General features: G+C 47.2%; 1 protein-coding gene across 3 annotated transcripts in view; it reads right to left on the bottom strand.

Annotated features, from left to right (window-relative positions):
• SLC24A3 (solute carrier family 24 member 3) overlaps positions 1-3,845 on the bottom strand; it is a 147,251-nt gene extending 143,406 nt beyond the window's left edge. For 2 of the 3 annotated variants that reach the window (XM_083448704.1, XM_083448705.1), the window contains exon 1: positions 3,075-3,358. In XM_083448704.1, coding sequence (XP_083304830.1) covers positions 3,075-3,213 — 139 coding nt within the window. In that variant the 5' untranslated portion in view covers positions 3,214-3,358. Of the gene's footprint in view, positions 1-3,074; positions 3,359-3,819 lie in introns of those variants that run through there. The other variant, XM_083448706.1, reaches the window with a different exon arrangement.
• Between the last annotated feature and the right edge of the window lie 12,394 nt (positions 3,846-16,239).

Here is a 16,239-nt window from a genome sequence, read left to right as displayed (position 1 = left end):
GTCCCATCACCTCCCGGCAAACAGAAGAGTAAGAAATGGAGGAAGTGAGAGATTTTACTTTCTTGGGTTCCATGATCACTGCAGATGGTGACAGCAGTCACGAAATTAAAAGACGCCTGCTTCCTGGGAGAAAAGCAATGACAAACCTAGAAAGCATCTTAAAAAGCAGAGACATCACCTTGCTGACAAAGGTCCATATTGTTAAAGCTATGGTTTTCCCATTAGTGATGTATGGAAGTGAGAGCTGGACCATAAAGAAGGCTGATCGCCAAAGAACTGATGCTTTTGAAGTATGGCGCTGGAGGAGACTCTTGAGAGTCCCGTGGACTGCAAGAAGAACAAACCTATCCATTCTGAAGGAAATCAGCCCTGAGTGCTCACTGGAAGGACAGGTCGTGAAGCTGAGGCTCCAATATTTTGGCCACCTCATGAGAAGAGAAGACTCCCTGGAAAAGACCCTGATGTTGGGAAAGTTGGAGGGCACAAGGAGAAGGGGACAACAAGACTTAGATAGAAACATCATCTGTGCTTGCAGAATGCAAGCTTCATTTCCTGGTAATTTCAAGGGTTTTCAGATGGCACATGTACTCTACCTGCTACGTTCAAGAAACAAACAAAAAGGGTTGGGGCTCTGTGGGCTGGCCCTCCCTCCACCACACATGGCAGCCATACCCTCAAATCTGCCAATCTGATGAATCTGAGAAGGGGCTCTCTGGGTATGTGGCCACCAGGCATGTCAGCATCAGAAGGAAGGACTAACTCACATGCCCCCCTTGCATGTTTCTTGCATGCGCAGGGGTATATGAACCTTCCTTGTACAAATAACCCTTTTATAAATCAATATGGAGAGTATACAGTACTCTATTGTATCACTGCAGCTATTATTTGTGCAGTTGTAGATTAGCCTTACACATCCTAATTTTCAATGCAAGTATGGATTGCATGCCAGGATTTGGCAGATAGCATGTTCATGTTCAATACATTTTGTGGTTGTGACTGGAAAGAAGAATCAAAAGGTGTCTGAAATTAAGCATGGGTCCCTCAGCCATCAAAGTGATTGTATATCTACTTTTTTTAAAAAAAATCCTCTTAACATATTCCCAGCATTGCTTGATAGTATCCTACTGCAACATGAAGATATTAAACTGTCAGTCAGTTCACTTTCCCAAAGCCAAACATTTCATTATATTTCCTACAAAAATCCAGAACTGTGCACTGAGTCAGTGAGTCTCATTGTATTGAAGAAATAGACAATAGCTGAAGCCAGAGGGATTTTCCTTTGCACAAAGGTAGGTGGTACATTGCAAAAAGCCTTTCCCTTCACAAAATCCAACAGAGGAGATTACAAAAGAAATCTAACGAACAGCCTTTCCACTAGAGTTATGCAACTGTAGCTAAACAGTAACATTTGCAACTCCAGAAAATGTCCAGCTTCTGCCACAACACAGAACTATAACCCACATTCACCAATGGAAACGGCTCTGAAAAGTGGCCCCTGAAACTGACAGGTTGTCAGTTACAGAGGAGAAAAGTTTGCTTCCAATAACTGCAGACTGTGGGGTGGACACTCTTGAACAGACAGGTGTCTGGAGGCGGGTTTGGGATGGATGAAGGTGAATATGCTGAAGCCTAATCTAGGCAGAGGTGCTATGGGCAGGGAAACTGGCTGATCTGGATGAAGAGGTGTCACTGGCTCTGGAGGGGAATCCACCCCATCTGAAGGACCACATTTGTGGGGGGAGGGGGTTACTTCTGGATTCAAGACTTGTGCAGGCAGCATTCAGGAGTGACTTTTGCCATCTTAGGCTGGAGTGTGGACACAGCTGTAGCCATGCACCCAGGCTAGCTGTGGACGTCATGCACTTTACAACGGGCCAGCTTTAAAGACGATCCAGAAATCTCAGCTGGTGCAAATGCATCCCTTCGTGTGCTTGTTGGGACCAGGTGATTAGAACATATTATGCCTATTCTATGCCAGCTGCACTTCTCACCAGTGCATTTCTGGCCCCAGTTCAAAGTGCTAGTTTTAAGGCCTTGAAGAGTTTGGGGCCAGGTACCCCAAAGGATCCACCAGTGCCCACATGAAATTGTTTGCGCTTTAAGACTGGCATTAGAGGTCCTTTTAATTTGCCCACCTTTGAACTCTGTTAGACTGGCAAGCACTGGGTGCCCCCCAGGTAGAAATGGGAAAGATCCCTGCCTGGAGAGCCACCTCAGTCAGTGCCAAGAGTGCTCAGCTAGACGGATTGTTTGGCTGACTCTGTACAAGGCAGCTTTGCTTCCCCAGGTATATTTGTAGCCACCTTAAAAACATCTATCAAATCACATACCTGGGCCCTTGTTTGAATGGGGGTATATGCAGGCTGGCCGCTCTCCAACACAGCCTTAGGTGTGCTTAATAAAGCCACTGAAACTACTGTGATCCCGGCCAAATCCTGCCTTTTCTGTACACTGCTTTTCACAATTAGCCGGTGAGAAGAAAGGTAGACTTGGCAGGACCAGCTCAGGAGATTTCAGGTCAGGTGGAAACCCCAATGGAGACTCGCCTCCCACCGAGCATCATCCACATGGGGCGCAGGCCAGGGGGCAGGGAATGGGGGCTGTTGCACTCCTGCCCCCCACTGCAATGGGGCTTCCGCAGGAAAAACCTCAGGGGAGGGGAGGGTTTTGCCCCACATGGGTCCGATCTGCCCCAAATCCGTCCCCCTGAGATTGCCACCTCGCCTCTTGGACGGCGGGGTCGTGCTTCCCTCTGTCCGGCCCCGCAGAGAAGGCTGTCCCCCCACAGCCCCCCTCGGGGCCGGCCGAGGCAGAAGCCGTGGGGCAGAGGACTCCGCGGCGAGCACGCGGGGAATGGAGGCGCCGGGAAACTTAGGGCGCAGCCGGAAGGGGACCGCCGCCCGCTCTCCGGCGGAAGGACGAATCCGGGCAGAAGAAGCCCCGAGCCCCGCCAGGGCTCCCCCGAGGAGGAGCGGGGCGAGATGGGGGCGTCTCTCGAGGGGGGAGCCTCTCGCCGCCCGGACTCGCCGGCCCCGCGCTCGCCGCCCGCCCGGCCCCCCGCGCCCCCCACTCACCGGCCGCGACGTCCGGGCGCGCCGCCCGCTGGCCCGCCAGCAGCAGCAGGAGCAGCAGCATCGAGGCCAGGAGCCCCAGCTGGCCGGCCAGCCGCTCCCTCCTCCGCCGGCGAGCGGGGCTCTTGCTCGGCAGCAGCATCTCGGCCCGACCCGCAGCGCCGGCCCGGAGCGCCAGTCCACGAGCGCCGCTGCCTGCCTGCCCGCCTGCCTGCCCGGAGCGCCCAGCAGTGCCGCCTCGCCTCGGCGCCGCCTCCCCGCGCCGCTGCCGGGAGGAGAGCGCCAGGCGGCGCGGCGGCGGCGGCGGCGGGGGCGAGGCGAGCGCTCGGCCGGCCCGGCAGCCCCAACCGAGAGCCGGGGGTCGCCCGTCGCTCCGCCTCCTCGGCCTCTCGCAAGCGCGGCCTCCGCGGAGAGCTGAGCGCGGGTCTCTTTCCCTCCTGGAAGATGGAGCGGCGCCGGGCAGAGCTTGGGGGACCCCAAGTGCCGGCAGCCAGACTGTGTCCCCCGCGCGCCCTGGCTTAGCCCCGGCCCCGGATGGATTTCGGACCGAGACCGGAGGCGTCCCGGGGCGCCCCTTTCCCCTCGCTGCCCCGCTACACGCCTGGGTTGCTCGCCATTTGGGGGCGGCGGGCGGCTGAACGTGTGAACGCTCGCCCGACCAGTGTTCCCTTCGGGAAAGGGGAAGTGGGCAGTGGAGATCCAAGAATTCTGTCCGTGGTGTTAGGTCAGGGTTGGCTCGTTCGCGCACCGTCTGATGTTGCTGTCATCAGCTGCACGTGTGAACCAGTCCGGAGAGAGCCCTGGGGACCCCCTCTCCGCTAAACAGGTGTGGTAAAGGTGGCAAAGCTGAGCCCTTAAAACATTTCATTTTATGAATTCTGCATTGGCCATTGGGGGGGGGGGACCCCGAGAGCGAGATCAGGGCTGGTACAACTGGCACAAGCAGATCCAAGAGATGTGTCTGTTCTTTGAGGAATATTACATGAAACAGAGGGGGATGTTGGTGGGGATGTAAATGGCGGGGAGCACAGGCTCAGGGCACAGATTTGCATACAATTTGCATCAACATGGCTGGAGGGTGGGAGTCTCACTAGCACTGCCCCCAGCAGTATTTATAAATATGTACAATTATTATTATTATTATTATTATTATTATTATTATTATTATTATTATTAGAATCTATATACCACCCTATTCCCGGGGTCTCAGGGCGATTCACAGAATAAAATCAAGATATAAAAATATTTTTAGCGATCTATTAAAACAAAGCAGGAAGGGTCAAGAACAAAAGACCCAGGACCTGGGCAGCCCCTAACATTCCCCGTGAAACAGGCAGGGGGTCTAAGTGGTATGACTGGATTGCCTTGCAGTGGCAAAGAGGGTGTGGGGTGTCAACTCTGCTCCTTAGCACCCTCCATGCTGTCCCAGGGGGTCCTGCAGCTGCAGTCACATGGTGCAGCAGATTCATGGAGCAACCTCATGGCTCGAACCAGCCTGTCTCCAAACAGCTTTTCCTCTTGGAAAAATAGGGTGGATAAGGAAGCCTCAGACACAACGATGGAATACTGACACCTTGAAACTGGATTTTGATATGAATAAAACATCAGAAATTATCAATATGAATTTATTGACATCAGCAACTTGATGTTGATGGTGATGATGATTCTGATTCCCCACCCATCTGGCTGGGTTTCCCTAGCCACTCTGGGCAGCTTACAGAATATATAAAACATAATAAAGCATCAAACATTAAAGCTTCCCTAAACAGGGCTGCTTTCAGATGTCTTCTAAAACATACTGGGTGTTCATCAGTATGCGGATGATACCCAGCTCTACCTCTCTTTTAAATCAGAACCAGTGAAGGCGGTGAAGGTCCTGTGTGAGTGTCTGGAGGCGGTTGGAGGATGGATGGCGGCTAACAGATTGAGGTTGAATCCTGACAAGACAGAAATACTGTTTTGGGGGGACAGGAGGCAGGCAGGTGTGGAGGATTCCCTGGTCCTGAATGGGGTAACTGTGCCCCTGAAGGACCAGGTGCGCAGCCTGGGAGTCATTTTGGACTCACAGCTGTCCATGGAGGCACAGGTTAAATCCGTGTCCAGGGCAGCTGTTTATCAGCTCCATCTGGTACACAGGCTGAGACCCTACCTGCCCGCGGACTGTCTCGCCAGAGTGGTGCATGCTCTGGTTATCTCCTGCTTGGACTACTGCAATGCACTCTACATGGGGCTACCTTTGAAGGTGACCCGGAAACTACAACTAATCCAGAATGCGGCAGCTAGACTGGTGACTGGGAGTGGCCGCCGAGACCATATAACACCAGTCTTGAAAGACCTACATTGGCTCCCAGTACGTTTCCGAGCACAATTCAAAGTGTTGGTGCTGACCTTTAAAGCCCTAAATGGCCTTGGTCCAGTATATCTGAAGGAGCGTCTCCACCCCCATCGTTCTGCCCGGACACTGAGGTCCAGCGCCGAGGGCCTTCTGGCGGTTCCCTCACTGCGAGAGGCCAAGTTACAGGGAACCAGGCAGAGGGCCTTCTCGGTAGTGGCGCCCGCCCTGTGGAACGCCCTCCCATCAGATGTCAAAGCGATAAACAACTACCTGACATTCAGAAGACATCTGAAGGCAGCCCTGTTCAGGGAAGTTTTTAATATGTGACATTTTAGTGTATTTTTCATCTTTGTTGGAAGCCGCCCAGAGTGGCTGGGGAAACCCAGCCAGATGGGCGGGGTACAAATAAATTATTATTATTATTATTATTATTATTATTATTATTATTATTATTCTAAAAGTCAGATAGTTGTTTATTTCCTTGACATCTGATGGGAGGGCGTTCCACAGGGCAGGCTACCACTACCCTCTGCCTGGTTCCCTGTAACCTCGCTTCTCGCAGGGAGGGAACTGCCAGAAGGCCATTGGAGGAGGACCTTAGTGTGGGGGCTGAGTGATGGGGTGGAGACGCTCCTTCAGGTGTACTGGGCTGAGACTGTTTGGGGCTTTAAAGATCAGCACCAACACTTTGAATTGTGCTCAGAAACACACTGAGAAGGCAGTAAATCAAAGTTGTTTGTTATAGTTTCCTTTTTCTTCAAAGTTTTTCTAAACACATTCCCCAATGTGTTTCAAGCAGCATTTCTTCCTCAGGGATCCGCCACAATTTAAAAAGACACCATAGTAAGCAGTGCTTGCCAACAGATGGTTAAAGCCTGTCTTTAAAATATTCAGCATAACATCTATATTCATAGAAGCTTTTTATAGCCCTCTTGCTATTTAAATATTAACAACCCAAGAGATTATACTCAGAACCCACTGTCAGTGGTACAAAATCATCATCTAAGGCAGGGGTCAGCAACCCTTTTCAGCTGTGGCCCGGTCCACTGTCCCTCAGACCATGTGGTGGGCCGCACTATGTTTTGGAAAAAAATATATGAACGAATTCCTATTCCCCACAAATAACCCAGAGACACATTTTAAATAAAAGGACACATTCTACTCATGTAAAAACAACACTGATTCCCAGACCGTCAGCGGGCCGGATTGGGAAGGTGATTGAGCCGCATCCAGCCCACGGGCCTTAGTTTGCCGACCCCTGAGCTAAGGAGTTGTTGTAAATAGCCACATATTAGAAAAGATCTGATACACACAAACACTGCCATTCAAGACAGAAGAGAGCCATCATGTCCTCAAATGACATGGGGGAGGGGTTAGGAGAGAGGGCCTGGGAGGGGGGAAACACACATGCAGCCACAAAAAAGGAATAAATGCAGCAGAATCTGTGATCTCTCTTTTTTATAATCATTTTTATTAAATTTTCCAAATTATTTCACAACTCCAATCATATATATTTTTTTTTGTTACACATCTTCTTGACTTCCCGTCCCTCCTACCTGGATTGTTTTAATAGCTGCATTAAAACACATCTATGTTTATTTTCTAGGCCCCCAAAATCCATTCTCTACATTCTTCCATTGCTCATATCTCAAATCCTGCACGTGATTTCATATAAGAATGATAATTCAATAGGTTGTCCATCAATGGCCTCCATTCTTCTTTGAAAATATCATTTTGTCCTCTTATTTCAGCAGTCAGTTTCACCATTTCTGCATAGTCCATCAGTTTTATAAGCCATTCTTCCTTAGTTGGGAGTCTCTTTGACCTCATCTTTCCATTTTTGTGCATATAAAGTTCTAGCTGCAGTTGTTGCATACATAAAACGGTTTTCAGCTTTTGGGGATTTACCGTCCCTATTATCCCCAACAAAAAGGCTTCAGTTTTTTTAGAATGGTCAATTTAAACATCTTTTTCAATTCATTGTATATCATGTCCCAAAAACCTTTAACCTTGCCACAAGTCCACCATATATGATAAAATGACCCCTCAGACTACTTGATGCTGTTTTATACATTAAATACTACCTATACATCATTTTCATATAATTTTCTTTCACAGTGCAGCACATAGTGAATTTCAAATTCACTCTCCATAGCTTCTCCCATGCAGTCATAATAAGGTAAAGGTACCCCTTGCCTGTACGGGCCAGTCTTGACAGACTCTAGGGTTGTGCGCCCATCTCACTCAAGAGGCCAGGGGCCGGCGCCGTCCGCAGACACTTCCGGGTCACGTGGCCAGCGTGACATCACTGCTCTGGCAAGCCAGAGCCGCACACGGAAACGCCGTTTACCTTCCCGCTAATAAGCGGTCCCTATTTATCTACTTGCACCCGGGAGTGCTTTCGAACTGCTAGGTTGGCAGGCGCTGGGACCGAACAACGGGAGTGCACCCCGCCGCGGGGATTTGAACCGCCAACCATGCGATCGGCAAGTCCTAGGCGCTGAGGCTTTAACCCACAGCGCCACCCACGTCCCTCCTATGCAGTCATAATATAATATCCTAAATCTTTAGTCCAATATGTCATCACTGACTTCACCAGTTCATCTTTTGTTTCCCATTCTAATGACAATTTATACATTTTAGAAATTAATTTCTCTTTACCCTCCAACAATCTCCTTTCAAAATCCAACCTTTGTTCATTAAAAGCCAATCAACACATCTTTTTAATATAGCTCATGTATCTGATGATAGTGGAACCAACCGGTCACCCATCATTGTATTTTTCCTGCTTTATAAGTTTCCACCCACTTTGAGTGCTACTTAGTTCATCTCTATAGGTACCCCAACCCACCTTCATATTAATTTCTTTTTAGCGCAGTCCTCTAAGGGTGATAACCACAATGGAGTGTTCCTGTCCAAAAGATCTTTATATCTGGCCCAGACTCAAAAGACCAGAATCTGTGAAGCAGGATGTGGGCGTTTGAGTTGGGTGGGTGGGTGCAAATTAGATGGCACCCCTGTGGACTCAACCCCACATGGCAAACTCCACTGAACAGCCTGTATCTCTTTATAAAATCTAATAACATTTATTCCAAAAAAAGGAAGTTCCCATTCCACTCAACTCCAAGACACCGTCATTTATACAACAGTTAGAGGGCTGTATGTAGATCTATAGCAAAGTGGAACATCTCCCATTGTGCATGCAGCATGTGCAGAATGCAGCCCCACACCAGGAAATCCCCCCCCCCCCAATACTGCTGAGTCCATCAGGATCAATGGCTTGGCTGCTGCAGGGGAAATCCACCCTGCATGACACACTCCTTCCACTGGCAACCCATCTGACCAGCCCTCCCTCCCATCTCCGCCCAGCCTTGCCCGTGAGTGTTCCAGCACACCTGACAGCCCATCCCTTTCCTCAGACTGTCTCATACACCCTTGCAGAAGCAACCATCCCACTTGTGTGCTCTGAGAGGCCTGTCCCCCCACAGTTCAGAGAATCTGAGCAAGCCAGCCACAGAAGGACTGCTGCTCTTGCACGCATCAAGCTCCATGCACACACACACACACACACACACACACACCCTCAGCATTAATAATAATAATAATAATAATAATGCCCTGTCCATCTGGCTGGGTTTCTGTCAGGCTACAGGGAATCTGATCCCTCTCCCTCACAGCAGGCTGCCAGTAATAGATAGACAAGAAGTTCTTACCAATGTATTTTATTCCATGTTCACAGAGAGCAGCTTAGAAACGTTGCCTCCCAGGTTAATGGTGTTGCTCAGAGTAATCTCCTCCCTGCTTCCCTTTGCAGTCATCAACAGCACTGCCCCCTTTATGGTGGCTGCTTAAGGCCATTTGCCTCTTAGCTCTCTGCTCTCCCACTTTCACTGCTCGCTGGGTTCTGGGAGAAGGAGGGCCTGGAATGCTTTCTAGTGATCCGGTGTCAGCCAGCTGCTCCAGCTCTGCTCCTTCCCCCTCCTCTTCTCCCATTATCTCCCAGCTTTTTTATCTCTTCTGTCTCAGAGTCGTGACCTTCTGCAAACCACTGTTGTAAATCTATATTGTCTCCCTCTTCTCTGGACGTTTCAGGAGGAGGGAGGGCAGTCTCTGTCATTCCTCCTCAGTCCAGTCCCTGACAGCTTCCCATGCAGAATTGCATCATGAAGCCAACTGAAGCCAGACTGTATTATGATGGGGGCAAAGGATCCCATCTCCCAACCTCCAGCAACAAAGGAACAACTCGAGGCAATGGTAGCATCCAGGATGGAGGAGATTCTGAAACATATGTGGGGGTGCCAGCAGGGCTTCTGCACCTTTGTGTGGAGTTGCTTGACAGCAGCATCCCAGGTGTCTCATCTACCCAATAATTGCCTTCATGGAGCATGCAAGTGTGCAGAAACCTGTGTAGGGAAGGCAGTTATTTGTTTTATTGTTCCTTATCTAGGCAATATATGGTCTGCTCTTCATTGAAACTACCCCAGAGAGGGGTGCAATATGCAAAAATAATGCATAATACATTTATCAGTCACATAAAAGAAGCAGTTTAAATCAACAGATCCTGTGAGAGCAGCTACCCACCTCCACAGCCACCTTAATCAAAAGCTTGGACAAACGTTTTTAACTGATGTTTGAAACCTATCAGGGTTTGTGCCAGTTGAATCTTCTGAAAATGTCATATTTCCCATATCAAACCCTCCATTAAGAGGGTGTCCCTACTGGACCTTAATATTTGGGCAGGCATTCTAGGGAGCCAGCAATCCCTCAAGGATCTGGGCCCTTAGAAGTAGTGTAGCGTGGGGGGCCATGGCCCTGGATACAAACTTATGAGGGGGCGCAGCCAGGCACCTTCATGACAGGCTCCCACATCAAGGCCAGAGCCACAGGGAGGCAAGACTTGCCCAGCCTGGGCCTTTGGGGCTGAGGTGGTGGTGCCTTCTTCTCATGGCCAGTGAAGGGAGGCAGGCCAAGAGGGGGAGGTTGCTGCCGCCGCCACCCACCAAGGAGGGAGGGAGGGAGGATGAGAGAGGTGGGAAAGCACTGCTGGAGCCACACGGGTTGGCCAGCCGGTCTCGCTGCAAGGACAGGCAGGTGAAGGGACACAGTGGTGCTCCTGCTTCACGTTCCTCTGCCTTATCTCTGATCCCAAGTTGCGGCTAGTTTGAAAAGAGAGACTCCCTTGAATAGATGCTGGCCAGCGAAGGGACTGACCGCTGCCCAGTCCATCAGGAGGGTGCAACACTTGCGCCGTCCCAAGCGCCAGTGTGTCCTATAGCTTCCTGCTGAAATCCTGCAGCTTTTCATTCTGCAAGTGTTCTTCGGGGTGAGGGCTCCACTTTTGTTGTGTGAAACGGCAACTGTGCAGCTCCAGATGGCAGTAATGTGGCAAAAATGCAACCATTAAGAAGTGTAATTGTGCGTGCTCCAGTATAAATCCTCTGTGGTGTGGAGGGTGTGGGAGGGCACTGGGCGCTGAGTTACACCATATTTTACATTCTGTTGTGGTGGTGTGGGCAGGGCAGCTATCGTCGCAGGGCTGGCCATTTACCTTTCCCCCTCCCACTTAAGTCTACAGGTGGGGATTTTCTTGCACCAGATCTAGGGCTGATGTAAAGTTGCACCACTGATGGAGTCACGTCTGCAATTTGGAGGAATGTAGGTTAGGGCAGAAGTGTGCTCCTGCTTTGTTCCAACCCCATCCTGCCCTGGACCCTACCTGCTTTTAGCCATTGTGCTGGTATATCTTTGCGGGCAGAACAGCCCTGCTGGAGTGCTCTTCCAGCATAGCTGCCACAGTGGCAGCTTGCCACTGATCCTGAGTATGGGATATTGCTGTTTGTTTCATTAACTAATCTTCTTGATATATCCTCACTTTCATTGTTTCTGATCATTTTCATAGTATGAACTTGGTTTTCACAGTTCGGTTCTGTCTTGGCTTTTTCCTCTTATCTTTCTAAGTATACATCATGTTTCTGTTAATCGTTCTTTAATCAGTTTGTCAGGGTTCCACAAGGCTCAGTTTCTTATTTTGTGCTTTTTATCCTTTATTTTTGTCCTTTCAAACCTCTTGTGCATTTTTTGGCATTAATTATCTTCTCTCTGCCAGCAGTATTCAGTTCTTTTCTACTTTTTTTGAGCAGGCTGCAATCCTATACTAACCACCTGGGAGTAAACCTCATTGCAGCTCCCTCCAGACAACCTGTTTATAAAGCATTCACCTGATTTGCTTTCTCAAAGTATTTATTGAGCATTCATTCATCCAAAAATTTTTTCCCAATATATGACAATGAGCATTCATCCTGCATTCATTCATTTTTATTGTTCCCATGTCTTTCCCATTAATCATTTATTCTTCCCACACTTTTCAGTGCATGTCTCCATCACTTTCTAAACTGCAAAAAGTCTGGTTGTTTTTTAAGTTGCATTTATTGTGCTAGAGCATCAGGGCCCTTTAATACACTTTAACTTGTCAACCGCCTGCAAAAGGGATTGAGGGGTACAGGTTGAGGGGTACAACCTGCCCTAGTGCTATTCAAGGCTGCAACAACCATACACAAGACAACGACAAGAATCCACCAACAGCATACAAATCAATATGGCTAACCTGATTCAAACACACACACACCCTACTCACACACAAAAACAAAGTTCACCACAGCCAACCACAAACAAGCAACCGCACCCTCGGCCAAACCCAATTTCTCTCACCATCAAAGGAACACAAGTGAATAGCAAAGAGAACCTGCACAAATGATGCTGACACAAAACCCCACACATACATTAAGCAAAATAGAAACATCGCCACCTGACCCCACCCCCACCCACCATGGCCCCTCCACCTCTTCTCCCCTTTTCTTCCTAATGTAACCCTAATGTCTAAACAAATGAAACTGAGCTATGGAAAATGTAACTGAAAAAAGAGACAGTCATAGCCCCTTTGTTCAGACCACACCTGGAGTGCAGTGTCCAGTTCTGGGTGCCACCATTTAAGAACGATATTGACAACCTGGAATGTGTATAGAGGAGGGCAACCAAGAGGGTCAAGGACCTGGAAACCAAGCCTTGCAAGGAACAGTTGAAAGAGCTGGGTATGTTTAGTCTGGGAAAGAGGAGACTGAGAGGAGATATATGGCCACCTTCAAATATCCAAAAGACTGTCCCATGGAGGATGGAGCAAGCTTGCTTTCTCCTGCTTCAGAGGGCAGGACCCAAATCAATGGCTTCAAGTTAAAAGAAAGGAGATTCCAACTAAACACCAGGAAGAACTTTCTGGCAGTAAGAGCTGTTCAACAGTGGAATGGACTCCCTTGGGAGGTGGTGGGCTCTCCTTCCTTGGAGGTTTTTAAGAAGTGATTGGATGGCCATCTGTTATGTATGGACTAGTTGAGATTCCTGCATTGCAGGGGGTTGGACTAGATGACCCCAGGGGTTCCTTCCAACTCTGCAATTCTTTGATTCTATGAAAAATAGTGACAGTCTGGAAGTGCTCCAGGACTTCCACTTCTAGTTAAAACTTATGAATAATTGCTCTGCACTTCTTTCAAAGAGAGGATTTCATTGTTTTATCATTCGGACTCTTCCTTTCCTTTTCCTTTTGTTTATTTTTCTTGGGGCTAGAGAGCTTGGTATTATTTTTGATCATATCAGATTTCACCTTTACTTACTTATCTTTTTCAGTGATCAAATATTGCTAAAAAAAAAAAACCTTGCTGTTGATTCTGCTTATATTTTAGTTCCTCCATAATTTTGTCCTGAAAGGATTACTGTAATCTCTGTACAGTATAATCCTATACATGTTAACATAGACGTAAATTCAGTGGGACTTGCTCCCAGGTAAATGTGCATTGGATTACCGTCTTAGTCAGTCTCCCCTATTTCCAGCTTAAGTTTCTTGTTTTTGCTTTGAATTGTACCACTCACCTGCTTGTCTTCTGCATGCAGATGTGGCGATGTTTCTGCATGTTTCAAAACAAATTCACTCCACTGGTTACTTTTCCTATGTAAGAATCAGTGACTTACCTTCATATGTATTCATTCTCTTTAGCTTTTACTAGTATTTGAGCTCTGACCTCTCTACATGTCTCCTCCTTGGTTTCTGTGTTTTTCAGGCTCTTTGTACCTTGACAATGTCATGAAACAAGCAAATCTAAGGGCAGAGCACAGTACAATAACCTGTCAATTTAAAACAACCATGATTCATTTATATTTCTGAGTTGAGGTGCATACAATTGCATCATAAAACATAGTGTTCTTGGTCTTTTCCAGTTTTTAGTCTAATTTATTTATTTTAAAAATATTTATATTTATATATATTAGTATTATATATTTATTATTTATTTACAATTCTATCCCAATTAGATTGTGCAGAACTTGTCCTTTTATGTGTTGAAAATACGGTCATCTTCTACCCCCCTTCTTTCTCCCACCTCTCTCTCGCCACATCCTTCTCCTCTCACAGTGCCCTTGATAACAGTGTCTCACACCAAATTTTACAGACCTGTAGACAGGACTCTATATGTACTCTATATGTATTGAAAATATTTCAGTAAAAACAATTTTAAAAAAGAAAATAATCTCTTCTTTTTAAGCACATGAATAGTAACAATTATAGTAATATTTTAATTAATTCATTTTGAAATGTTATGTATCCCACTGTTTGACTGACTCAAGAAGGCATGCAGTAGATTGCAGTAAAAGGAAATAGGTGAATATTGTCTTATTTAAAAGTTTTTTTCCTCAATTTGCATTTGTCTGTCATAGAGGGAGTAGGTGGTGCTGTGGTCTAAACCACTGAGCCTCTTGGGCTTGCCAATTGGAAGGCTGGTGATTTGAATTCCCACAATGGGCTGAGCTCCCATTGCTCGCTCCCAGCTCCTGCCAACCTAGCAGTTCGAAAGCCCACCAATGCAAGTAGATAAATAGGTACCACTGTGGCAGGAAGGTAAACAGTGTTTCCATGTGCTCTAGTTTCCACCACAGTGTCCTGTTGCGCCAAAAGCGGTTTAGTCCTGCTGGGCACATGACCCGGAAAGTTGTCTGTGAACAAACGCCGGCTCCCCCAGCCTGAAGCAAGATGAGCACCACACCCCATAGTCAAGTTTGGCTGGACTTAACCATCTAGGAGTCCTTTACCTTTGTCATCAAAATGAAGTGTGAGTCCTATAATCACAGAACAATAAATATGGGGTTTTTTGTTTTGTTTTTAAACCCTTTTGAAAATGAATTCAGCTGAACAATTTTCTAAAGCTGCCAGTGTATCAGATCCTGCTTTCCACAGGATCCTTTGATCAAAACATTTGGGTCATGTGTTGCTTTCATGGAAACCATGGCAACAGCACCATCAGTAATCTGGTTCTTCCTCATAGCCAAGGCTCTAAGGCAGAATTTGTGCCAAGTGCCCCAAGTATATGATAGACTGGCTGAGGGAGGTAGATGCTGGATACGTAACAGCTATAAAGTATAAACATAACTGGGATGGGGGTAAAGTCATGGAAGCGATTCTGAATGAGCATTGTAGAGTAGGGACTTCCTATGACATCACATGACATCAGCTGTCAAACTGAGTTTGATGTGAGGTATATACCTATTACTAGTCAGCGCAAAAAAGACAAGGTCAGATGGTCTTACTTAACTAAAACTTTGCTTTACTAGAGAGAGCTGAGAAAAACGCGATAGACAGGAAAATGGCTAGAATGCAAGTGGGAGAAAATGGATAAAAGCTCATTATGCAGCCTACTCTGTAGGAGTGATTGCAGTACGGTATTTTATTGAATGGATTTCAGTTATTGCAATATGAGGAAGTGGACAAGGTGCTTGGAGGACTAACGCCTGCGGCATCCTTGATTGACTCTTCCCCCACTTGCAGCTGACACCTGCCAGTAATGCTTCACTTTGGACATCCCCAATCACCTTGAGACAGGTAGTTGTGTCAATGTTCCTGAAGAAATTCTCCTCAGGCCCCAGGGCATCTCCTTCCCAATTACAGACATCCCCTTCCTGGGCAAAACGCTCACGCAATTAGGTTTTATAGATTGGGAGCCCCATAGAGACGGTACTGTTAAAACCTAGGGGAAACTGCTATAAGCCATCCTGAGAGGAGCGTGTATCAGGGCAGGAAGGCAAAAACCAACAAATATGCAAATGATTGCAGTGAAACTCCAGTCGTTCTTGGATGAGACCAATTACCTGGATCCACTTCAGTCTCGTTTCTGGCTTGTGTTAAAATTGGGATCAGTAATGGATTGGACGAGGCCTACTCTTTCTCCAGTCTTTTCTTACTGTTATACTGTTAAACAATATTATTTATATTGTTTTTAATATAATTGTGTGTGCTGCCCTGGAAACAATTATGCATCTATGGCTTTAATGTATTCCCCCCCCCCCCCGATAAATAAGCGAAAGATTGCAAGCCACTAAATGTGAGAGAAATTTCACTCATTTTGATTCTCCTTTTCCTGCCCATCCCTGAAGATCAGAATAGTCCCAGTCTAGAATCACTGTGTTTCAACAATGTATTTTGACTTTACAAAACAATAGTTGTTTTCCAGGATCCCTTAACAATCTAGGCATAAACTAATCCATGTTCAGTGATCCTGAACATGCTCTCTTGCTTAGGCGTATAATAAATGCCTTACAAGGAGCAAAACCCACCTTGGACATGTTCTTTTTAAAAAATAAATAAATAAAATCCAGCCACCAGCAAGCATCTGGGAGTCTCCTGCAAATTGGGCGGTGGCAAACTGGTGGGCACCTGTGTATCTTTGGCCCAATCCTGTTATCCACCATCCGTACAGGATGCTTTACAGAGTAATGCAATGCAACAAAAGACAGGCC

This window comes from Podarcis tiliguerta, assembly GCF_965153285.1.
Source record: "Podarcis tiliguerta genome assembly, chromosome: 7".
Classification (NCBI taxonomy): domain Eukaryota; kingdom Metazoa; phylum Chordata; class Lepidosauria; order Squamata; family Lacertidae; genus Podarcis; species Podarcis tiliguerta.
The sequence above is the reverse complement of the archived record's forward strand: the minus strand, read 5'-3'. Positions and strand labels throughout refer to the sequence as shown.